Below are 23,894 nucleotides of genomic sequence, written 5' to 3' on the forward strand. Positions count from 1 at the left end.
CTTTCCAATCAAGGGTCCCATGATTGATGCCATGGACCACCGGCAAAAGAGAGTTTCGTTCACCCGTGAACCCAAGCTCTACCGGAGGACTTGCCATGGTCATTGGTGGGGTTGACAGGGTATTTGGCCAAATTTTTCACGCTCTACCCCTCAATCTCTCCTCCTCTCCGGAAGACACAATTCTGGCGTGCAGTAGTGCAGTTGCAACTCGTATTATTTGTCCATTCAAGTGGCTATTCATGTGCTGGAGAAGAATTTGTTGCTGACTCTCCCCCCACGCATGTCAAATGTATAAATAGGGGAGCTGGATATAATTTAGTCCCTCTAGTTAGTCAATTGATAATGTCTGAGAAAAAAGCATTGGAAAACGAACATTTGATAAACGAAGCGCTTGTGCAACCTCCAAGCGGCTTTTTGGAAAGACATCCTTCCAAACCTTACCTGACTTCTTTGGATGAATACAAAAAACTGTACGAGGAGTCCATCAAAGACCCTGGCTCCTTTTTTGGTAGGATGGCCCAACAAAATTTGAGTTGGTTCAGACCATTCTCCGTCCCCAAAATCCCCGCTGCCCCTCACTTTGATGACAACAATGGAGAGGGATCTGCTTGGTTTGTGGACGGCCAGATTAATGCCTCGTACAATTGTGTGGATAGATGGGCCATTAAGAATCCAAACAAGCCTGCTATTATTTTTGAGGCTGATGAACCCGACCAAGGACGCATCATCACCTACGGAGAGCTTCTAAAAGAGGTCTGCAAGGTTTCGAATGTCCTTCTGAACCTCGGCGTCAAAAAGGGAGACACCGTCGCAGTCTACTTGCCAATGATCCCCGAGGCTATTATTACCTTAATGGCCATCACCAGAATCGGAGCCATCCATTCTGTGGTTTTTGCCGGGTTCAGTTCTGGATCGCTTAGAGACAGAATCAATGATGCCAACTCCAAGGTCGTGATCACCACAGACGAGTCGAAAAGAGGGGGTAAAATCATCGAGACCAAGAAAATCGTCGACGATGCCCTTCTGGCCTGTCCTCAGGTCACCAATGTTCTGGTTTTCAAACGTACTGGAAATTCTTATATCCCTTGGACATCGGGAAGAGACTTGTGGTGGCACGAAGAAGTTGCAAAGTACCCTTCATTCCTCCCAGCTACCCCTGTTTCCTCAGAAGACACGCTCTTCCTCCTCTACACATCGGGATCAACAGGAAAACCTAAAGGTATCCAACATTCAACAGCCGGTTACTTGTTGGGAGCTCTTCTGACTACTAAGTATGTGTTTGATGTGCACCCAGAAGACATTCTTTTCACGGCAGGAGATGTTGGATGGATCACTGGCCATTCGTACGTGGTTTACGGCCCGCTTCTTAACGGGGCCACCACAGTGGTGTTCGAAGGAACTCCAGCCTATCCAAACTACTCACGTTACTGGGAAATCGTTGATAAGTACAAGGTGACTCAGTTCTACGTTGCTCCAACTGCGCTCAGACTTCTCAAGAGGGCAGGCGAGTCCTACATCGAGCCATATTCTCTTGAATCGTTGAGAGTTCTGGGATCTGTTGGAGAACCAATTGCCAAAGATGTCTGGGAGTGGTATAACACATTCATTGGTAGAGGAAAAGCGCATATTTGCGACACTTATTGGCAAACCGAGTCTGGCTCCCATTTGATCACTCCTTTGGCCGGAGTTACCCCAACAAAGCCTGGATCTGCATCGTTGCCGTTCTTTGGAATCGACCCGGCCATCATTGACCCTGTCAGTGGCCAAGAGCTCCATGACAATGGTGTTGAAGGTGTTCTTGCTATCAGATCCCCGTGGCCATCTATGGCAAGATCTATTTGGAATGATTACAATAGATTCTTGGACACATATTTAAGACCATACAATGGATATTACTTCTCTGGAGATGGAGCTGCCAGAGATAAAGATGGATTCTACTGGATCTTGGGAAGAGTGGACGATGTGGTCAATGTTTCTGGACACAGACTGTCTACTGCAGAGATTGAGGCTGCTTTGATTGAGCATTCTCTGGTTGCAGAATCTGCAGTCGTTGGATTCCCTGACGAATTAACGGGTTCTGCCGTTGCTGCTTTTGTTGCTTTGAAAAGGAAAAACATCGAAGATACTGTGGCCTTGAAAAAAGAGCTGGTTCTTACTGTCCGGAAGGAAATTGGGCCTTTTGCTTCTCCAAAGCTAATATTATTGGTTAATGACCTGCCTAAAACAAGATCGGGCAAGATAATGAGACGGATCTTGAGAAAAATTCTTTCCGGAGAAGAGGACCAGCTGGGTGATATCTCAACTCTGAGTAACCCTCAAGTTGTGGAGCATCTGATCGAGGTGGTTAAAAAGAAATAATGAATAAGGTTTAATGACTTGTACTATGTGATCTAACATTGAGTTTTGTAACAATAACCTGGGAACAGAATTGAATAACCAACTGCATGAAACAAACGTGTGAAAAGTGCAGTTGGTACACGTTGCGTCAACAACTATCTGTATCTTTTTGTTTTTATGTGTGCTGCGCCACACGAACGCGCTTAGAAAAATCCCCGTGTTTTATAATTAGATCAATAGAAAGCCGTATGCGCATCAGCCACATAAACTTTTGGAAACTAGCCTGAAAAAATTCTGTGCTCTGGGAATTTAAATCAACAAACGGATTTGACGTTTTGATCTTGCTGTTTCCTTCACATATATTTGGAAACCGAAGCTTGGAAACTGTTCAAATTGCATTGCAAATTCAGATCGGTGCAAATTCAGTTTCATCCCTCGAGCTTAGAACAAAGCCTATCATCCGAATCATTCACTGGGACGGATCAAGACTTACCTTTATCGTTGTTTAATTTCAAATATTGACCTCGGTACTTGCATCCAGGGAAATAACACTTCTTATTAAGCGTTCCTGACTCATTCACATCACAGAATACCATTGGTTTGTTGGTAAAAATGCTAACATTACGGCAACTATGGGTGTTGGTTTACATACTAACGTTCTCCGCAGGTGCATCAGCTCTAAGAACTTTAACAGCAAGCTCTCTTGTTACATGTATGGAAAACTCTCAAGTTGAGGCTACTCATTTCGATGTTGAGTTTAAAGCAAATGATGGAGGTGGGGCCTCGGTCGAATACGACATCTCGCTAAACTCGGAAATCTCTGACGAACAAATATTGGCGGAAATTTACGTCTACGCCTATGGTATCAAGGTGGCAAACAGAAGAGTTGATTTCTGTGATATTGGCTGGAAACAGTTCTGTCCAATGTATCCTGGAACCATAGAGGTTAACTCTATTCAATATCTGTCGAAGTCCTTTACTGACATGATTCCAGGAATTGCTTATACATTTCCGGATATTGATGCCCTGGTCAGAGTGATTGTTCTAAGTGAGAACAACACACAAATCGGTTGTATTCAAGCTTCTTTCTCGAACGGGAAGACTGTGGCGCATGTGGGTGCTAAATGGGCCACCGCTGTTGTTTCGGGAATTGGTCTTCTCGTTTCTGCCGTGTTGTCCGCGTTCGGAAACTCGTCTTCGGCTTCCATCATTTCAGCTAACGCTTTCTCACTGTTTTCGTACTTCCAAAGTACCGTTATATTGTGCATGTTGCACGTTCAAGAGGTTCCTCCAATTGTCAGCGGATGGGCTGAGAATTTGGCTTGGTCTATGGGATTGATTAGGGTCACTTTCATGCAACAAATCTTCAGATGGTACATCCAGGCTACGGGAGGAACACCAACCCAATACCTCACGTCTTCGTCTGTCTCTGTTCTGGTTCAAAGATCTTTGAATCAAGGAAAGAAATTTGCTACCAAGTTTGTCCCATTCTACCCATTAGTTTCATACTTCTTCCCCAGCCTATCTCCTGTGCAAACAGACTACTACCAAGACATTCAAGCAAGATCAAATGACCTTTACAATCTACATGGTGACCAATACCTCAAGATTTTAAGAGGTGTTGAAAGAGTTGGATACCAAGCAAACATTGAACCTACGTCGATTGTTTGTACGGGATTCACCTTTTTCACTCTATTCCTTTACGTCCTTGTTGGACTCTTCATGGTGACAAAGACCACAATGGCCTTTGGCAGGAGACATGGCTGGTCGAGAACAATCGACATGAATAAAAACTGGAGAGTGGTTTTGAAAGGAATTCTGCAAAGATACATTTATATCGGATTCCCTCAGCTTGTCATTTTATCTCTCTGGGAATTCACTGTGGTTGATTCCGCAGCTGTGGTTGTTCTGGCTGTGATTTTCTTGATTTTGTGTTTGGGAATCATGGGTTGGGTCTGTTACAGAACCTTGATGTTCGGTTCTGTCTCTGTTGAGACTCATAACAATGCCGCTGCAATTCTGTACGGAAATCCAAACGTGCTGAACCGTTACGGATTTTTCTACACGATGTTTGATGCCAAAAAATACTACTGGGGAGCTGTCAGTCTGACATACTTGTTCGCCAAAGCCCTGTTTGTTGCTCTTGCTCAAAAATCTGGAAAGACACAAGCACTGGTGATTTTCATTTTGGATTTGGTCTACACCGCGGGGTTGATCAAGAAGAGACCATTTTTGGATAAACCTACCAATATCGTGAACATTCTTATGAGTGTTGTGAACACAATCAACTCATTCTTCTTTATGTTCTTCTCGGAATTGTTTGGTCAAGCCAGTGCTGTTGGATCGATCATGGGACTGGTTTTCTTTGTTCTAAATGCTGTGTTTTCGTTTTTGCTTTTGATCATGATCATCACATACTCCTGCATTGCTATCTTTTCCAAAAACCCGGACGCAAGATTCTCTCCGGCAAAGGATGATAGAACATCTTTCCAAAAGAGTCAATACAACAAAGAGATCCCAGAAGGAGCACAGGAATTGTTTGAACTGGGGCAAGTCGCAAAGGATCATCAGGACAACTGGGCTAATGAGATGTATAAGCTCAAGGCCATGGTCGACTCTTCTGACGCTAATCTTTACTCTGAGAAGAAATCAGATGACACAGACAAGCCTTTGGAGCTTACGCAAGAAGAGGAGGCTTCCTTTGGTGCCAAACTTATGCACAAGCTTACTGGTGGTAAGTCACTTCTACGCCGCAGTAAGAAGTCGCAGTTGAAGAGCGAGGTTACCAATCCTGATGCATCTTTTGCGGATGCCTCTGCTTCAAAAGAGCTCCCAGATCTCCCGAAGACTACTCTCGAGCCCCCTGCAATTCATGCCAGATCGGAGTCTAACACGCCAATTATGCAATCAGATAGTGAGGTCTTCCAGACTCCTTCGTCGACGATGCACCACGAGGACAGCTTCAGAAGTGCCTCTGACTTTGGATCTGACGCCGACTTCAACTCTCCTGCACAGCCTTTCGATTCGACTGGTAACTTTGCCAGTTCAAATCAGGGAGATGGCAAGTACTCGTACTTGTAATGAGACGAACTTCATTTTCGATGTTTGCAGTGTATAATATATTACTACGGTAAAGTTGTTTTCACCACTATTTTATTAAGTTAAATCTATACTAGTTGGACTTTGCAATCAGATTAAATCAACAAAGTTTCAATCTTGTCCTTAATGGCGTAGATTTGGTTTTTGATGGCGGAGGCATCGTTTGTGGTGATAGAAGCAGCAATAACTGGTCTGGAAACACCACAAGCTCTACCCAAAGCGGTCTTGGAAGGAACAAAAACGTATGGAACGTTCTTGTCCTCGCACAAAAGAGGCAAGTGCAAAAGAATCTCAATAGGCTCGGTGTCGGCGGCCATGATGATGAACTCGGAAATACCTCTGTTCAAAGTCTTGGTGGTCTCGTTAGCACCCTTCTTGAGTTGTCTCAAGTTTTGAGCTTGTTGAACAACATCAAGAATCTGTTGGGTGAGGTTAGAGTCGGACAAAGGAAAAGCTTTTGGGTTTGGTGCGGCAGACATGATTCAATAAAGGTTCCTTGCAATGCGGATTATGATAAGCTCGCCTTTACTTAGATGAAAAAAAAATTTGAAAAATTTTGTTCAAAATAATATTAATTCACACCCTTACACAGCATCGCCTAAAATATATCGGGAATAATTCCCAATCGCTTTTCAAGTCGGCTTAAATTTTACCCGGATCAGTATCTCCTATTTTTCTAGATCATACAGCACAGCGCTTTGAGCTGTCCCACCCCCGCTTTCTTCTCCATATTAATTGGGGAATAAATTTTAGATGATGTCATTTTTTGTATCTTCAATTAGCCGAACTGACGCTTTAATACAATCCCATTATCGTGAGCCCTGAAATAACTGCCATTCTGTGTGGTAGCTGGGTGAGTTAGAGCTAATTAAAACTGACTGGTGTTAATATATAACCTGTTTCCAGACGAAAGTAGCTTCTCTAACCTGTTAGGTGTGAGGGTGCATTCCTCTAACTAGCACGTAAATAAGTTTTTTCCCCATTTTTTGGCAAAAGAAAATTATTGTTTGGTGCGTTTTTGTTCTCAACGTTTACACATTTGTTGTCAATTTCGACTTTATAACTATTTGTTTGTTCTTGTTGAACTCAGTCTTTTGAGTTAATAAGCCTGACTATTTCCTTTTGAATGCAAAATAAGTTGTAGCACAATGAATGAGCAAGGCCTTGCAAACAACGGAGTGGAACAACAAATGTTCACCGTAGAAGTGAGAGACGGTCACACCGGAGTACAATCAAATATCACTTACACGCAGAAATCCATGGTCGGTCATGGATCGTTTGGATACGTTTATCAAATAACATTATTGCATGATAATTCCAAAGCAGCAATCAAGCGGGTTTTACAAGACAAGCGTTACAAAAACAGAGAATTAGAAATTATGAGACTCATAAAACATAAGAATATTGTCAGTCTTCTTTCTTTCTTCTACAAGACAAATGAGAAAGATGAGTTATATTTGCATTTGATTTTGGAATATGTCCCAGAAACATTATACAAATCATGTCATTGGTATACCTCCAGGCAAAAAATTATGCCAAATTTTGAAGTGAAACTATATTCATACCAACTTTTCAGATCTCTCCTATATATCCATTCGTTGGGAATCTGTCATAGAGACATCAAACCCCAAAATCTCCTTATTGATCCTCTCAATGGAATATTAAAGCTTTGCGATTTTGGATCTGCAAAAATTCTAAATCCTGCCGAGCCGAATGTTTCGTACATCTGTTCCAGATACTACAGAGCTCCAGAGCTCATATTTGGAGCCAGAAATTACACCACCAAGATCGATTTGTGGTCTGCTGGTTGCGTCATCGCAGAGTTGCTTCTAGGGCAACCGCTATTTCCTGGTGAATCTGGTATTGATCAACTGGTTGAAATAATAAAGATTTTAGGAACTCCATCCAAAGATGAAATAAAGTCTATGAATCCGAATTACATGGACCACAAGTTCCCGTCCATAAAGCCTATTCCGCTGCAAAAGATATTCAAGCATGTTGAACCAGAATGTTTAGAATTACTACAACTGGTGCTCAATTACTCACCAATTTTGAGAATTGGGGCTGCAGAGACATTGACTTGTAAGTTCTTCGACGAGCTCAAAGCCCAACCAAATATCACGTTCCCAAACTACAGAAACTACAAGATCCAACACGAAATTATCATTCCGGATTTGTTTGATTTCTCCAAAAGGGAGCTTAGCGTGAACCCTTCATTGATCGATTCATTGGTGCCTGCATGGAAACGCGACCAACTTGGATTTGATCTTCAATCGTTTGTGCCATACTCAGGCGAACAGCTCATGGATCCGTCCTTAAATTAGTCGATGGCGTATGTGTTGACTCGAACCAATAATGAAGTTGAATGATTACGACTATTATTTGCCATTTTCTATTTATCATTTCAATTCTCGATGATATTTAATTGTATTTGAATACGATCTTTAAGGATTAGTAGTAAGTGTTTGTGTCAAACATTGATATTCCTTGACACTAACAGGATTCCAATATCAAAAAATAATTAAGTCAAATATTAATATCGCTAGTTTATTATTATTTGCACTCTGTTTCGGCTCTTTCATAAGAGCATGCTCTCAAAACTAGCAGGCTTTGTGATTCAAGATGAGCAAAAAGCGAGTTCTAGGCGCATCACAGGCGGATCATGCCCCGAGTGGATTAACGGGGATACCTACTCCTTCGTCATCATCATCGGCCTCTCCTTCTTCCTCCTCATCTTCTTCGCTAATCGCTACCGAAGCCTTACGATGTCCGATATGCAATGAGGTCATGCTGACATTGCATCAGCTCAACCGTCATCTTGATGACGAACACTCTTCGCCTTCACCGGGATCAACTGATAATAACTTACAATTCGAGACAGATTTCAAAAACTGGTTCAAAAAAACCGTTGTTGCCAAAGCCACAGAGATTGTTAACTCGCCCCAAGGACAGTCTCAGCGTGGTTCTACTAAGATTGAACTGTCTGCAAGCAATTATTCAGAAATATCTAATGATGAGGGCTCGAATAACGCACCGTTGATGGAAAATGCATCTGTAATTCCCCGAGATCACTGGCAGAGGTTGAATGGCGCCATGACATGTAACATGGACGGTTGTCCAAAGAAGCTAGGAGGCAAATTTGGGACTGTTAACTGCCGGAAATGTGGCAAGCTTTTTTGCAATCAGCATACACTATTTAGAATGAAGCTCGATAGGGACCTCAATCCTGATCCAATCCAAGGATATTGGAGCAGATGCTGCCAAGACTGCTTTCTTTCATATAGACAGGGTTGGAATTTATCTAATCCAAGCTCTTCCAATCTGTTAATCGATAAGGGGGTCACGTTCAAACGCTTGCGAGACCAAAAGATTGAAAATGTCAAATTGGAGATAGTGACATTGGAAAATAGGTCGATCAAATTGCTACAAACTCTCAAACAGATTGAGGATGGTCACATTCCAGCGCGAAATCTGAAAACGATTGAACAGGGTTTAGCAAATTGGGTTGATAGTTCACAAGTTATCGAATGTTCAATATGCCACACAGCGTTTAATTTTTGGAATCGAAAGCATCACTGCAGAGTTTGTGGACTTGTCGTTTGTGGAGACGTATCTCGTGGCTGTTCTATGGATGTTCCTGCCAATATCTTTGTTGATATAATGAACACTGACCAAGAAGAGAAAATACAGAACTTAGAGGATGTCAATTGGACAGTTAGATTATGTCTTAACTGCAAACAAAAGCTATTCAACAAGAGACTGCTTTTTCAAAGTCGGACTTCTGATAGTTTGTCAGAGTTTCTGCATTTCTTTGCCCAAGTGAAGGCCTTGGAAGCAAAAATTGGAAATAAACGAAAAGTTGACGGACCTTTCGATTTAGGTCATGTTGAGCTACTTGGAAAGATGGAGCGAATAGGCAAATTGGTTGCAAATAAGATTGATGGTTTAGAACACTCTTTGGAGCAAGGTAAGGTCAAGTCCCAGTCGATGCAAATCAAGATTGATGAAATCAAGCTTTACAAATCATTGAAATCATACATCATTCTGTTTCTTCAAGAAAATCTCCCCATACTTAGAAAGGCTCAACAGGAGAAATTGAGAAAAGAGCAAAAGGAACTGGAAAGCCAGTCCTATTCCAAACCGGCGAAACCAAAGCTGCTAAAGAAAGAAATCAGGGAATATAGAGAAAAACTGATGGTTCTGAATGAACAGAAGTTTATGGTCCAAAATCTCTACGAAGATTACAAGAAACGAAAGAAATTCGATGATCTCAAATCGCTAGAACTAAATCTCTCTGATTTGCAGCAAGAGATAGATTCGGTTCAAAATCAGTTGGGAGATAATGCATTTTAATTTCACCATATAAACTGGTAGAGTTCATTAATACACAAATTCGTCAAGCTCTTAAGCAGCCACTGAAGCTTTTCTGAGCTTCTTGGCCTTCTTCTTATTAGCCTTATTATGTTTCTTGTTGCTTTGAATTGATTTGCTGTGGAACGGCGTTTGGAAACTTCCTTGGACTTGGTTCATTTTGAAAAATTCGTTATCAAGTTCAGCAGCAGAGTTGAGTATAGCCGCCTGTTTACCACCGTAAGTTCTTGCATGTTTGTTACCATTGAGGGCATCATCGGCAGATAAGTGCGAAGAAAATGTAAGTTTGCTGAGATCATTGGCAAGGTCGAAACTTTCAACATTCAAGTTTTTATCTCTAATGGCATTTAAAACTTGCTGCTTTCTTTGTTCAGGAAGGTTTTGCACCGTGTATAAGTCTTCATTGAACCGACGGCAGCTTTCCTCGTCACGTCTGGAACCGTCTTCGTTTGGAGGTGGCTCCACAAATAAAAGTTTTCCCGTGGCATAATCCTTTAGAATGTATCTTGCCGCACGACTCTCATCGGCAGATCCAAAACCTTGAGTCATAAATCCCCTTGCTCTTGCAAACGCATTTAAAAGTTCGTGGGAATTTGGTCTCCCGGTTCCCCCTTCCTCTATTGATGTAGTATTGATAGCAATACCATAAACTGCTTCCAGAAAATACTTTGGGATTCTTTCCGCCACCAGCTGAGTCGGTGCCGTGTGTTCACGTAGCTGATCGATCGGAAGAACACCGTTACAGACCAACTCTGCATTTGTGTAAGCAAAATTCGGGAAAACCAGACCTGGACAATCGCAGAGGATGACTTTGTCGGAAAGCAAAATTGTCTGGAAATGCTTCGTTTTTCCTGGAGTCGAAGAAACGGACACCTTCTTGGATCCAACCAATGCGTTGATGGTGGAAGACTTACCCACATTCGGGTATCCCACAAGCCCAATCTGCAATCTTTTTGGCTGCCCTTCAGGTGGTTCTGTTAAAGGTTCAGGTGCAACTTTCAAACATAATTCCTCGAGTTCTTGAACGGTGATAATTCTGGTCCATTCTAATTGATCTTGGAGGTTTTCATTCGAAGCCTCCCCGTCTCCAGCTTTCTGTTCATCATTTTCTGTGCTTACAGTACTCTCCGGTTGATCATCCAATTCAACTTCTCTCTGTAGGTTGTTCACTTCTTGTTTCAACCGCTCCAACTCCTCATCCTCATCCTCGTCTTCGTCTGAAAAAGATGCATCGCTCTCGGTCAAATCAAAATCGTCAGCGCTTTCCTTTTGTTCTTTGGCCGGTTTTCTAATGGTAGCCTTATATTCAGCGGAGTCGTCTTGCTGCTCTAGTCTTTCTCTTTCTCTCTCGAGATCTTCATTGGCCAAAAAAGCACTGAAAAATGTATACTTGATATCATGCGCACGGAAATAACGAGCCCATTCCAGTCTCTGCTCAAATGTTAAAAGATCTGCCTTGTTAACCAACAATAAGTTACGCTTCAAGGGGTTAAGTTCCTTCACATATGCTTCGAGGTCGACAGAACGGAAAAGCAATGGGTTTCTCGCATCAACAATTTGAACAACCAAATCAGATCTTTCGACAACTCTCCAAAGTTGTTTCCACACCATGATGTTTCTTTCAAATGGTGTCAGTAATAAGTCATGGTTCTGTTGGAGCATTGCAAGCTTTCTTCTCCAATCTAAGAAAGCTTCACTTTCTAACCTTTCAAGCTCGAATTTGGTCATCTGTTTGGTCCATCTAGGACGTCTAGGAACCCTCAGTTCACTCTGGTGTTCTTGTTGGATTTTGAACTTTTTGATTTCTTCTTCGGTAGTTAATAAGTAAGGGTTGTAATTTCCCGTATCAACTGCCTGCTGATTGACCTTAACGATCTTTATCCCCGATGTTCTTTCAGCCGCGAAATCTGTGTCTGCCAAAGCTGCAGTGTTCAAGAATTCGTCCAAAGCATTCTCCTGAGTGACGGACCGAAGTTTCACCCAGTCGTCTTCATGCTTGTCTGTTGTGAATCGCATCTCACCGTCCGGAAGGTAGTAGACTTTATTCTCCTGGTTTTTCACATTCTTGATACTCTTACCCAGACCGATCGTGTTCTTGTTTTTGTGAGGAGTATTTTTCGGCCCCTTTGGAGGCTTCCACTTTCTAGGTTCTGTCTTTGGAGGCATTCTTGAATCAAGTTTCCTTAGTAATGTAGAAAATAAATTTTTTTAAGTTAATTTACTAGCCACCGTCTGTGGCTGATTTTTTTTTTCGAGGCGGCTTTTAAATAAGGTATGATGCAGAGACACGAATTCTAAATCGACCCTTTCTTTCTTCATTTTGAATTAAGATCTAGCTCCTGGGATTTTACTGAACATGTCGTCAGCTCCTAACGATATAACTAGAACCATATCTACTGTTACGTCTGGAACAGACAATGAGTCCACGTACTTCACAGATGCGAATTCCCACCTGAGTGAATCAATTCGCTCCGGTTCTTCGAAAGAGCCACTCGACAATGTGAACGACGAGTCTGCTGGAAAGGAGTCAGAGACCAGTGATCGTCTCTCTCCACAAGCAACGATCACAGGTGTCCAAGAAAACGAAAACCCTGATACAACTGTTCAATCTGTCCCAGGTGGATCATCGCCGGCTGAAGCTAGAAAAATCAACGAGGCAGATCTCGCGGATAATATCGAGAATAAAGAAACTCCCGTTGGTGGGCAGGAGCAAGCTTCCGCAGTGATCCAAGAAGAACCAAAAAAGGCATTTGTCGAACCAGATGTGCCAAAAAGAGGTGGCTATCAAAGAGATGAAAGTGAGTGTCACGAGTACTACTTCACTGTCTGCTGTTGCTCAGATGTGGACGTCGACTCCGGCAACATTTTCACCACTTGTATGACATGCTTCGTCTCCTCGGTTCTGAGCTTGTGCACAAGTGCAGCTACCAAAATATAATAGCATAATAGCATGTTTGAAGTAATTATATTCTTGTTACGCTTTGATTAGTTATACTCTGCAGTGCGGTAAATCTCCTCAAGCTTTTCTGTACTCCAAGGTTTATCATCCTTCGAGTACTTTTCCAAGGGGTAATCGTAAGGCATGCGAATGGGATAGTGTATGGCATTTGTGCTGGCATTCTCCATGTAGTCCGTACCTCTTACAGGGACTAGGACAACATCCTTCCTGTCATTTAGACTGACCTTTAAGATTTTTGGATTGATCAACACCCCAGCCTCGAATGATTTGACTGCGTAAGCGTGCTTCTTCAATTTTCCGTTCTGGAAAGATGCTCCGTACCCGCGCTCAGGAGCACCCCAAGCTTGTTTTGACAAGTTTGCTGAAGTGAGGAGAAACCATTTTAAAGTTGAAAAATTGTCCTCAGTCACACAGTACGTCTTCACGTGTGGAGAAAGATTTGATCTGCCGGCTTCAGATCGTGGAAAAGGCTTGGAGGCCCATTTGTAGAAGAAGTTTCTCAAGAATCTGCTCTGATTCTCGTAAGCAAACCACCCACCTACTGCCTTTGTTTTTAGCATGATAGCATGCCCTGATATATGTCCGTGATAGGCATTAATGACCTCATTTTCTGTTGGCCACACTATTTTAAGATCTAATCCCTCTTTGTTGGTAAATTTATGGTCAGGTTGTTTGACTATAATGTCAGAGCCTTCCACTATGCTCGAAAGTATATGAGTACCAATATTCATATGTTTTGAATCGAGTGGAGCCGATATCGAAGAAACCTGCATTATGAAGTCTGCGTTGCCCTTTGCTGTCAGATTGAATTGGTTCAGAGCTTGATGAAGACGTCCGTAGCCAAAAAGCTTTGGTCGATTGACGTTAGCGTGTGACTTATCTGATTCGGAAATGGAAAACTCATAACGACCTGGAGAAGAAGCAATGAAAACAACATCAATAGGATCGAAACAAAACGAGTCCAACCTTTTGATAAGGCTGTGTATCCTGTCGTCTTTGTACGTTTCCAAATAATCTTTAAGATCATTTTGAAACATCAATCCTGAGTCAGTGATTGGATCCAAATCGTTAATCGACTTTTTAACTGTTCCTTTCTTGAGCCTTTTGAGCCTTGGAGAAATCCAGCACATCTGGGTCTGTGCCAAATAATCGGTTGTGGTAAGATTCATAGTATGAATTACCAATTGGCAGGTATCATCGTGGAAGAAGTTTATCATCATCTTTGTATGATGACTTCCCCATTTAGGAAGATGCTTAGAAACGTCTACCGACCTGATACGGTATTGCAGCTGGTGCAAGTCCGAAATTGACATGTTCTCGCGTGTTCCGATTAGATACAACTCGAAATTTAAAGGATCTGCATTGAAGAATGGCAATAGGAAATCGCAATCTATGAGCATGTTAAATTGGTAGCTTGACTCTAATATTCTGGATCCAAGAATGTCGCCGAGTGAGATTGTATCGGCATTTGAAGATGGAGGATACTTCGCACAATAAGATGGGTTGGATATCAAGTGAATGGGAGATTTTAAGACAGGTGCTGGAATTGGTTTTTTCTCTGTCTCTGTATCAGTTGTGTGTGTACTCTTCTTCTGCCGCTTTTCGGCTGCGTCTGCTATCAAGTCACGAAGAAATCTTTTTCCGGTGGTTTCTTCGGTAACCTGTTCATCATTTGGAGTAGAGCTTGTCTCTGTGGTGCTTTCCTCGCTTTCCGAATCAATAATTTCAGGTCCTATGCTTTTGACAGTCTGTTTAGCACCATCCCGCTCGCCGATAAACTCTATAGAGCTATCAGTTTCACTTCCTGACATCAATGTTTGAGAATGTCCGGTTCAATAATTGTAATAGATTTAATATATCGTGAACATAAGTCGGATTGAAAGAAGAATTACATCAAAGTTTGATAAATACTTGAATTCTCATTACAAATATATACCATCAAATTAAAAAAACTCTAATCCATCAAGCTTAGTAAAGTCTGAAAGATGGACCCATGGAGGACTTGATGACGAGGGAACCAACGTTTTGCCAGTTCTTCTTGAGCAAAGAAACCAAGAAGTTGATAGCCATCATGATTTGGGTGACAAGAGCATCCTCCTCCATCTCAACGTGGCCAACAGCGACAGCCAAACACAAAACCTTCTTAAGTTGGAACTTAATGGTGGACTTCACATCGGTAACCTTGGAGTACAAGTCGTCGTTGTGAGAGACTGGAGTTGGGAACTTACCAGCCTTGGACAACTGAGGACCCAAAAGTCTTGGAACCTGCTTAATCAAAACCTCAGAAGCAATGAAAGCATTGTACTTCTTGGCCAGCTTCTTGATGAGCTTCTTGTTCTTGTTCAACTTCTTCAAGTCATCAACAGACATGGCATCGACACCAAGAGACTTAGCTCTGTCGACATCGAAAGCATCACCAAAAATACAGATGGTCATGTTAGGTCTTGGAACTTGAGGAAGCTTCAAGGTACCAGAGAAACGCTTGTCTCTCTGTGGGTCGTAGTTCTTAAGACCAACTTGCAATTCAACGGTCTCCAAGAAGTTTCTCTTCTTGGTCTCGTTAGAGAACTTCAAGATCTCCTTGACGTTGTCTCTCACTTGGGTGGTGCTGACTTTGGACATTCTTTGTGATCACTGTCTCCCTACTAATAGGTAATTCCGTTACTCGGCTTGTTCGACAATAAAGAACTTGTGTGAAAAAATGCGTTTACCTAGTTAAATTTTTCTTGAAATATTTTCAGGGCTGCCAGCACTGCTTTATGTCACGTGATATGGTTGACAATTTGGCTGTGCAATAGCTCGAATCAAGAACCATAATATATTAATCAGTGAGACTGAATATGTTCAACTCGCTCATCGCTCGCTATGCAACCTTTCAATTTGCTCGATATATCACGTGTCGTGTGCCGCTATGCAATCCTAGCTCACTTCGATTTTATTCCAAGAAATCTGGCTCTTCAAATAGATGGATAGAGAGGCAGATAAACGACTCATATACAAGAGAGGCCAAGCACTTTGACTACAAGTCTCGAGCTGCGTTCAAACTCCTTCAGATTGATGACAAGTTCAAGATATTCTCTAAAGATAGAAATATTAATGTTCTTGATTTGGGTGCAGCTCCTGGGGCATGGAGCCAAGTTGCACTAGAGCGTGCCAAATCTGGTTCCAACGTTTTGGGAGTCGACCTCCTCGTCTATCGCCCACCCCCAGGATCATCTTCGATGCAAGCCAACATACTCAGCAAGAAGACTCACGAAGCAATTCGAGAACATTTCAAAATTGCTGAGATAGAAAAGCTACGTCGAAAACTAGCATCGACAGAAGTGATAATTAATCAAACTGCATTGGAAATTCAAGAGACTTCAATTATCGAGTCGGAGAATAAGCTTAGTGATGCAGAGGAGCGTGAGCGTGAAAAGCGTGAAAAAAATCTAGAGTCTGTTTTCGAAGATCAACTGTACAGGCCAGTCGATGTGGTCCTAAGCGATATGTACGTTCCTTTGCCTCAGATAGGAGGATTTGCAAGTCAAACTACTAACATGCCTTTTCTTAGGATGGCAAATACTTCTGGATTATCTTTCAAGGATCATTCTATGTCAATGGACCTCTGTGACGCTGCATTAGTTGCCTCGATTGACGTGTTGAAGAAAAACGGGCATTTTATTACGAAGTTTTTCACTGGAAAAGAAGATAAACATTACGAGATGAGACTGCGCAAAGTCTTCCGCAGAGTGTATCGCTACAAACCCAAAGCCTGTCGACCGGAATCTAAAGAATGTTATTTTGTTTGTATGGACAAACTTGATGATTTTATTGACAAAAAGTCAGTATTCCAGGTTGCATGAAGCTATGGGTTGAAAAACCACTTATTAATCCAACAGTAAGTAGCGAATGTCATTCCACCTACTTAAAGTATGTCCGTAGTATATCTAACTATCGCATATCGCATTATACTACCTAGTAGAGTGTAAAACGAGAACTTCTTTATTGGTCCAGAATGAGTTTAACGCTCTTAAGTCGCAACTGAATCGATTTCATGGTTGCCATTCAACTGAGCTGGAATTGTCTCAACTTCGATGGAGTTCTGATTCTCGCTGTCACTTTCGACAGAGAGTCTGTTGCTTAATTTCTCCTTCCCTATGGAAGTGAGATAGCTCTTCCATAATGCCACCTCCTCAGCAACCAATCTTTTGTCCTGGGAATATGTCTTCCTCAAGAGCGCTGCTTCAGCAAATCGATCAGACTTCTCAAGAATAGAAGCACAAGTATCGAGGTCCGATGCAGCCCAGGCAGCTGAGAATGCAAGATTGAATTTTCCGGCCTTGATGCATTCCTCGCTGAGCGTTTTCAGTCCATCGACATTGTTGAAAGATGTGTACAGCAAAAGCAATGACGCGTGATCCTTGCAATTCTTAAACGCCTCATTAGCCAGTTTCAAATTCCAGCTCGAAAGAGCAACATCACCAAGTTTCTTCCACTTGTGAGGGGTGTTATCTTTTTCTGCAATTTCCTGAGCCAAAGAAAGATTCAAAGTCTCGATTGCAAGCTCAAATTTCTGCTCCAAGTCGTTTGTAAACTCCAGGGCCTTCTCTTTGAAACCTTGTTGCTCCAAAAATCGAGCAATTTTGGTGATGTCCTTTTCGTCGATATTGCCTATGAGCTCGTCTGCTTGTTCGAGATCACCTCTTAGAACGACAGTTTGGAATTCCAAGACAGCCAGTGAAAGAGCATATGAAACAATGTTGATATCCTTGTCAGAAACGTAAACCTTGTTATCTCTTGGAAGGTATCCGAGCAGGAACATTGTCTTATCAAAGTGAGCCAAGTTATTAATCGAGCCGCCAACAAGATAGTTCAATCTGTTGGAAGAGGACGTATAGATGAAAACATCCCCGACCCACTGTCCACTGACTATTTGATCTTGAACATCGTAAAGGACTTCAAAACAGTCTTCGCAGCCCTCCTGTGGGTCAATTGTTCCGTTGGACAAATGTTCCTGGAAAACATCTTTATCAAATCTCAACGCAAAAGCAGTCTCGTTTGACACAATCAGAACCAGTTCTCCATTTTCAGACCAGATGACGTCTTCAGCCTCCACATCTATTCTTCTAACAAGATCGCCAGAATCCCAGTTGTACAGCGATATGAATCCGTCGGACTTAACAGTCAGAAGGGTTCCACCATAAATCTTCTCAGCCGCGTAAATCAAGTCAATTTGTCCCGTGGTCTTCTCTTTGAAGTTTTTGAAAATCTTGACAGAAGATTGAGACTCTCTTGTTGCATAATAATTCGAGTCCTGTGCCCAAACAAAGTCGAGAGCTTGGCCATACATTTTGTTCCTCCATGCAAGAGCTGTGTAGATGATATATTCATTATCACCTGTAACAGTGACAAACCTTCCATTCGGGGAATGATTCAATGTGCTAGGATAAATCTCAATACTTCCTAACTCTTTTTGTGTCAAAGGCAATATCTCACCGTCCTCCAATTGGGCGTCCGATGTTTTGATCACGGAATTGTAAATATCAGTATGCTTAGAGTAAATGATCTTACCCATCGGATCCATGGATAGCAGAGGTTTGTCATCACCAAGTTTGACAACAACATGTCCGGTGTCAAACCCGACAGCAATGAGTGTTGATTTTTGACTAGCAGCAACACACCAAGCTCTTTCCATTGAGTAATTGAGAGACTTCTCCAATTTGTACGTGTTTGAATTCCAAATCTTGATGGACGCATCTTCAGATCCGGATATAATGAGAGGTAACTCTGGGTGGAAGATTGCAAATGAAACATTTGATGAATGTCCTTCCAATGTGGCCACACAGGATTTGGTTTGGTAGTCCCACACCTTCACAGATTTGTCATCAGAAGATGTAAGCAAATAAGGTTTATCGCCATGCGGATAATAGTCCACATAATTGAAGCCTTTTGATTCTGGAGCGAGCAAAGTGAAATTAGGAACTTTCGAACCCAAAGACCAAATTTTAACAGTTTTGTCCAAGCACGCTGAGGCAAAAGTGTTGGGATCTTTTGGATTGAAAGCGACACACATCACAAAGTGCTGGTGCCCTTCGAACACTTGCTCAAGCTTCCAATTGTTGTCCCAATTCCATAACTTCACCGTATAGTCATCTGAGGAAGTTAGAATGTATGGCCTTGTTGGATGTGCCGCAATGGATCTAATATAATCTGGATGCGCTTCAAATTGGGCAACACGGTCTCCAGTGTTATAGTTGTAAACTCGGATATGAAAATCGTCTGAGCCAACCACAATCCAATTTTTGCGAGCAATGAAAATACCGGCCCTAACTGGGACGTTAGTCACATCAATTGTTTTGACAACTGAGCCTGTCTCGTATGACCATATCTCAACTTTTCCACTATAAAGGGTGGTAAGTACCCAAGGTTCCGTTGGATGAAAATCAATTCCCTTGACACGATCTGAGCGGGCACTCGAGAGTTTCTGGATCTGGTTAGTTCAACTCCTTGAAATTTGATGCAACAAACTTACTTTTATGTCCAACTTCATCGCAATTATCAAATTGGGCCTGGAAAAAAGACTTAATAGCTCACAACAGCTTCGAGAGAGGTTGTTATTGGCACTATAAAATTGTAATTGTTGTTTTCGTGTTCACTAATTTTTCCATGGAATAGGTGCTTACGTAAGAGAAAACAAAAGGAGCGCTGCATGTGAGCTCATAACCGTCATGGAATAACAAGATACTTCTGATCGGCAACTATTTTAAATAGTATTTTGTTCGAAGTTTGATCTGTGGATAACATTTGCAACTGACTTTCTAATCTAAGGTTTTAATCATGTGGATTTTTGAATGGTGTAAGTTTGAATCATCTTACAGTTTGATCAATACTAACATATGCGTATACAAATGGGCATGAAAGGTGTTCATTTGTGTCGCAAACTTACAGTCCAAGATGTTCTAGCTTCGTTAGGATTGTGGAACAAGCATGCCAAACTCTTGTTTTTAGGATTGGACAATGCAGGTAAGACTACACTGCTCCACATGCTCAAAAATGACAGAATGGCGACATTACAACCAACTCTTCACCCTACTTCAGAAGAGCTATCCATAGGCAATGTCAGATTCACGACCTTCGATTTGGGCGGTCACCAGCAGGCCCGGAGACTTTGGAAAGACTATTTCCCAGAAGTCAATGGTATTGTGTATCTTGTGGACGCAGCTGATTCTGAAAGATTTGAAGAGTCGAAAGCCGAACTGGACGCTTTGTTCTCCATAGAAGAATTGGCAAAAGTTCCGTTCTTGATTTTGGGCAACAAGATTGATTCACCAAAGGCTGTCAGCGAAAATGAATTGAGACATTTCTTGGGGTTGTATAACACAACAGGTAAAGATAAGGTTCAATTGACTGATACGAGACCAGTTGAAGTCTTCATGTGTTCGATCGTCATGAGACAAGGGTACGGCGAAGGATTCAGATGGCTATCACAATACATTTGAATGGTTTTGTCCACGAAAGTTGATTAATAATAAATTTGATTGATTGTATCAACGCGTAAATTACAACTATTTCCAATTCCATCAGGCACGTCTTTTGTTCCCAAACGCTTCGCCTGATGATTTACTGATGCCAATCTTCCTTTTCTTACCTTCCTTAGAGAAAAACTCCTTCTTCCTTTCTTTTTCCTTTTCAATCCGAGTTGCCTCCAGCTTGGCCATTTTCTTGAGCCTCTCGTTATTCTTTTCTTGTTTTTTCTCCCTCTTCTTAATATCTTTATCTTTCTTGACTGTCTGGATTGTTTGGATCAAACTTCTGGCCTTTTTCTCTTCTCCTCCGAGAACGACGGCTCTCTTTTGCATATAGCCTTGTTTCTTTTGTTTCTTCATTTGATGAATTTGAGACTTGTACGGTAAATTGGCCTTGATTTGTCTTGGAACCTGGAGTGCGTTGAATTTCCTTTCCTTCCGTTCAATCTTGTGATACTCGGAATCTGGGTTCGAGGGAGTTAGTATGTTATTTTCGGCTCTCAGTGTACCGGTCAACTTCATTCCACTCCAGTTTTCCTTATCTGTCAGCAGCAGGGAAGTGACTGGGTTATAAAACTTCTTTGGCTTGATGGGATACCAACTCTTGAGGAAAACAATGTCACTCATCAAAATTTTATCTTCAAATGCAGCCCTAAAGTGTCCCTCAGGTTTGGAGAGTGCCTTCTTGATTTCACCTCTGAGACCAGAGACTGTCCGGATAGTAGCGCCCTCGAATTTTGCCACCTCCAGAGCAGAGGAAAACATATCCTTTATGAAAGCTGTGTTTTTGAACACCTTGTATGGGTGACCAATGAGCTTGAGCTTTTTGACAATCTCAACATCGGCATTCAAGTCTTCGACAACTCCAGTAGCTGCGATTCTGAAAGACCCTGTTGTATTTTCTTTCGAGACACCCTGTACACCGCAAAAAGTGGTGTTGGGTGAAATCAGCGGACCATAAAATGTAGCAAAGCAGAAAGCATGTTCTGGAGTATACTTCAGCATTCGGTTTCTTGTTCGAGAATCTGAAGTTGTATAAATTGGAAGTGTCTGAAACCTTCTCCATCCCAATGACAAAATTAGCGGATCATTTGTTTTCAATACTTTCTTGTGCCACCGATGTCTTCTGATTCTAACATTCAAGAACCCGAATCTTTGCTCTGTCTGCAGTAAGCCTCCCACAATCAATGGAAACTTTGGATCAAAATTTTCCATAAGCTCCATCGGCAGGTTGTCAAACGTGATCTTCACGTAAGATCCGGCCTTGAAACCTTCAATCTTTGTACGCACTTCACTGGTTAATTGAGAAAGCTCGGACTTATTGATTTCAAGCTGCTTCGACATCTTGGCTTTTTGATATTCGTACCAGGTATCATTTTCATCGAAAACCTCCTCCTTGCTATTGAAGTTCCCTTCTTCTTCTTCCTCGAATTGCTGCTTTAATCTCTCCTTCTTCTTCGCATTCAAAGCACGTTTCTCATCGACTGATAATTCTTGATCTGCCTCGTCTTTTTGACCCTCTGAACCGGCCTCTCCATCTGTTAACGAAGTCTCACTATCAAATCCAGTGAATTCCTCTGACTCGTTCCCTGAAGCTTCACCCGAATTTGATTCATCTTCCAAATCTTCAAAGTCACCGTATAGTTCGCCATCTTCCGATTCGTCCAAATCTTTCCGAGGTGAAGTGAAAAAGCGCTCTCTCAATTTGGCCAACAGGGTCCCATCTTCGCCCCATTTCTTCTGCAATGACTGGGTATCTAAACTCTCTAGGTTTGAGCTGACCTTGCTTTCGAATCCTTGTGAGCTGGTCTTTTTTGTGAAAAAGTCTTCATCCTCACCCTCTTGCTCTTCTTCGCTCAAATGTTCAAGCTCGATTTCTTGAATTTCAGACCCACCAAGCACTTCAGCGAGGCCCTCTTCTTCTTTCCTCCAGCGAGAAAGTACATCTTTTGGGTTGATATTGATCATGTATAATAATTTGTTGATATCCCAAATTCTTTTCACTCCCGAGCTTTCGAGCTTGGAGCCGATTTTTTGCCAGTAAGCCTTACCCTCAGAGACCTCTTCGTCAGATAATTCAAGCTCAGAATCTGATTCTTGTGGATTGTCATCTTCATCCAGGTCCTGTGATGAATGCAAATAATCTAATGTTTTGTTTCGAATTGCAGCTAATCTTTCAGATTCCTCGATTTCCTCGTAATCTTCGTCTTCTTCATCGCTAGAAATCTGATCACTAGGATTCTCCATGATGGTATCGTCCCTTTCGTCCTCATTGTGGACGCGAGCGTGTCGCAGACTAGTTCTCCCGGTGTCATTGAGAATAATGTCATCATCATCATCCTGAATGACATCCTCGGTAACAGCTTCTGGATTGTCACTAAAAAGCTGCACTCCAGTTGTGCTGTTCCTAGAGTCTAAAATATCTCCAGCTTTCTGCAAGCTCGTGACCATTTTTTCTCCTATCCCTTCTTCTTCTCCCTCTCGAAAAGATTCCGTCTTGACATCAATATAAACAGCGTCTTTGTCGATCAGAACACCCTGCACATCCGACATGGGCCCATATATGATCTTCTGTTTGTCATCTAATCTCTTTCTGCGCCTAAAAGATGAAGTATGCTTCTCGCCATTCTTTTCTGCTTCCTTTGCTCTTTCTCTCTCGAGCTCCTCAATCTTTTGTTCAAAATATGGAGTCGGACAAGGATCAGGGAGTTTTTCAATGTGTGAGACATTGTAGTCCCCAATACCTGCTATATGAACTCTCAGGTTTTCAGCCTTGAGCGGGGTCCCATGCAAATAACCATAGATTGCGATCTTCCGATCGATTTTCGGTCTTTTCTCAATTAAAGAAGGATGGGTAAGATCGACAATCCTATCAGCAAGGAGATATGGATGTTCATTCCTCCATTTCAAAGGCCTAAATTTCATGACTGATATGAAACGGGTCAGATTGAGTATTTCTCTATCTGGGTAACGACCATTTATAACTCCCGATAAATAAAATAATTTAGCTCCTTGGTAAACTTCTGTCCAGAACCGTTGTTTAAGCCTCTTTTTCGACGCTCTCAGAGTGGCAGGCTTCTTGAAAAGATCCAGATGAGTGGTAATTCCTAACACTTTTGGCATACCGTGGTGTTGTGCAATATTCAGAAATTCCATCGTTTCCATTTCAAAACCGAAATTTCCATCAATCATCAAAAGAACGAGGTCGGCAACTTTGGCTATGTCTATCATAGAGTTCAGATCATTACCACATTCGATAAAGGTTAGTCTTCTTCTTTTGCCACTCACAACAGTTATAGGCCCTTTTATATCCTTCAAAGTGGTTTTCGTTAGCCTTCTGATGAGTGATCTGATTAAAGTTGTCTTTCCGGTTCCCGGAGGGCCCACCACTGCAACTATAATAGGCGGAGGATCGTCTTCTGGAGACCTATCCACCATAGGCACGTGAAGTTTTCTTTCATTAATATCACTCGATCTCTTTGCTTGTTTTTGTAACTTTCCTGGTCTAGAGACCGCAAACGCCTTCGCATTTTGCCCTTGTGAATGCAATTTTGATTTTGCAGAAGTCTTTTTAGAGCTCCCTCTATGGGGCTTGTGGCTTTGTTGGGCTTCCATTAGTC

General features: G+C 42.0%; 15 protein-coding genes across 15 annotated transcripts; 8 read left to right on the forward strand and 7 right to left on the reverse strand.

The window, feature by feature from the left end:
* Positions 1–26: 26 nt before the first annotated feature.
* OGAPHI_002850 (uncharacterized protein) lies at positions 27–5,969 on the forward strand (the record flags this gene model as incomplete). The annotated part of the gene is made up of 4 exons (XM_046203765.1): positions 27–119; positions 202–2,308; positions 3,014–5,368; positions 5,572–5,969. The coding sequence occupies 4 exons, from the start codon at positions 27–29 to the stop codon at positions 5,967–5,969; spliced, it is 4,953 nt and encodes a 1,650-aa protein (XP_046062013.1).
* OGAPHI_002851 (uncharacterized protein) lies at positions 1,420–2,025 on the reverse strand (the record flags this gene model as incomplete). Its single annotated transcript, XM_046203766.1, has 2 exons — positions 1,420–1,770; positions 1,897–2,025. 2 exons carry the CDS (start codon positions 2,023–2,025, stop codon positions 1,420–1,422), a joined length of 480 nt encoding a protein of 159 aa, XP_046062014.1.
* On the reverse strand, positions 5,532–5,915 carry OGAPHI_002852 (uncharacterized protein; the record flags this gene model as incomplete). The annotated part of the gene is made up of 1 exon (XM_046203767.1): positions 5,532–5,915. The coding sequence occupies one exon, from the start codon at positions 5,913–5,915 to the stop codon at positions 5,532–5,534; it is 384 nt and encodes a 127-aa protein (XP_046062015.1).
* A 615-nt stretch (positions 5,970–6,584) lies between the features above and the next one.
* OGAPHI_002853 (uncharacterized protein) lies at positions 6,585–7,760 on the forward strand (the record flags this gene model as incomplete). The annotated part of the gene is made up of 1 exon (XM_046203768.1): positions 6,585–7,760. One exon carries the CDS (start codon positions 6,585–6,587, stop codon positions 7,758–7,760), a length of 1,176 nt encoding a protein of 391 aa, XP_046062016.1.
* Positions 7,761–8,058: 298 nt separating this feature from the next.
* OGAPHI_002854 (uncharacterized protein) lies at positions 8,059–9,789 on the forward strand (the record flags this gene model as incomplete). Its single annotated transcript, XM_046203769.1, has 1 exon — positions 8,059–9,789. One exon carries the CDS (start codon positions 8,059–8,061, stop codon positions 9,787–9,789), a length of 1,731 nt encoding a protein of 576 aa, XP_046062017.1.
* Positions 9,790–9,840: 51 nt separating this feature from the next.
* On the reverse strand, positions 9,841–11,973 carry OGAPHI_002855 (uncharacterized protein; the record flags this gene model as incomplete). The annotated part of the gene is made up of 1 exon (XM_046203770.1): positions 9,841–11,973. The coding sequence occupies one exon, from the start codon at positions 11,971–11,973 to the stop codon at positions 9,841–9,843; it is 2,133 nt and encodes a 710-aa protein (XP_046062018.1).
* On the forward strand, positions 10,613–10,831 carry OGAPHI_002856 (uncharacterized protein; the record flags this gene model as incomplete). The annotated part of the gene is made up of 1 exon (XM_046203771.1): positions 10,613–10,831. The coding sequence occupies one exon, from the start codon at positions 10,613–10,615 to the stop codon at positions 10,829–10,831; it is 219 nt and encodes a 72-aa protein (XP_046062019.1).
* Positions 11,974–12,132: 159 nt separating the features above from the next.
* OGAPHI_002857 (uncharacterized protein) lies at positions 12,133–14,577 on the reverse strand (the record flags this gene model as incomplete). Its single annotated transcript, XM_046203772.1, has 2 exons — positions 12,133–12,407; positions 12,840–14,577. 2 exons carry the CDS (start codon positions 14,575–14,577, stop codon positions 12,133–12,135), a joined length of 2,013 nt encoding a protein of 670 aa, XP_046062020.1.
* Positions 12,164–12,745, forward strand: OGAPHI_002858 (uncharacterized protein; the record flags this gene model as incomplete). Its single annotated transcript, XM_046203774.1, has 1 exon — positions 12,164–12,745. The coding sequence occupies one exon, from the start codon at positions 12,164–12,166 to the stop codon at positions 12,743–12,745; it is 582 nt and encodes a 193-aa protein (XP_046062021.1).
* Positions 14,578–14,579: 2 nt separating the features above from the next.
* Positions 14,580–15,397, forward strand: OGAPHI_002859 (uncharacterized protein; the record flags this gene model as incomplete). Its single annotated transcript, XM_046203775.1, has 2 exons — positions 14,580–14,607; positions 14,739–15,397. 2 exons carry the CDS (start codon positions 14,580–14,582, stop codon positions 15,395–15,397), a joined length of 687 nt encoding a protein of 228 aa, XP_046062022.1.
* OGAPHI_002860 (uncharacterized protein) lies at positions 14,735–15,388 on the reverse strand (the record flags this gene model as incomplete). Its single annotated transcript, XM_046203776.1, has 1 exon — positions 14,735–15,388. The coding sequence occupies one exon, from the start codon at positions 15,386–15,388 to the stop codon at positions 14,735–14,737; it is 654 nt and encodes a 217-aa protein (XP_046062023.1).
* Positions 15,398–15,606: 209 nt separating the features above from the next.
* Positions 15,607–16,611, forward strand: OGAPHI_002861 (uncharacterized protein; the record flags this gene model as incomplete). The annotated part of the gene is made up of 1 exon (XM_046203777.1): positions 15,607–16,611. The coding sequence occupies one exon, from the start codon at positions 15,607–15,609 to the stop codon at positions 16,609–16,611; it is 1,005 nt and encodes a 334-aa protein (XP_046062024.1).
* A 167-nt stretch (positions 16,612–16,778) lies between these two features.
* Positions 16,779–19,552, reverse strand: OGAPHI_002862 (uncharacterized protein; the record flags this gene model as incomplete). The annotated part of the gene is made up of 2 exons (XM_046203778.1): positions 16,779–19,221; positions 19,494–19,552. The coding sequence occupies 2 exons, from the start codon at positions 19,550–19,552 to the stop codon at positions 16,779–16,781; spliced, it is 2,502 nt and encodes an 833-aa protein (XP_046062025.1).
* A 104-nt stretch (positions 19,553–19,656) lies between these two features.
* On the forward strand, positions 19,657–20,247 carry OGAPHI_002863 (uncharacterized protein; the record flags this gene model as incomplete). The annotated part of the gene is made up of 1 exon (XM_046203779.1): positions 19,657–20,247. The coding sequence occupies one exon, from the start codon at positions 19,657–19,659 to the stop codon at positions 20,245–20,247; it is 591 nt and encodes a 196-aa protein (XP_046062026.1).
* Positions 20,248–20,328: 81 nt separating this feature from the next.
* On the reverse strand, positions 20,329–23,889 carry OGAPHI_002864 (uncharacterized protein; the record flags this gene model as incomplete). Its single annotated transcript, XM_046203780.1, has 1 exon — positions 20,329–23,889. The coding sequence occupies one exon, from the start codon at positions 23,887–23,889 to the stop codon at positions 20,329–20,331; it is 3,561 nt and encodes a 1,186-aa protein (XP_046062027.1).
* Between the last annotated feature and the right edge of the window lie 5 nt (positions 23,890–23,894).

The sequence above is a fragment of the Ogataea philodendri genome (assembly GCF_020536065.1).
Source record: "Ogataea philodendri strain CBS6075 chromosome Unknown scaffold7, whole genome shotgun sequence".
Lineage (NCBI taxonomy): Eukaryota > Fungi > Ascomycota > Pichiomycetes > Pichiales > Pichiaceae > Ogataea > Ogataea philodendri.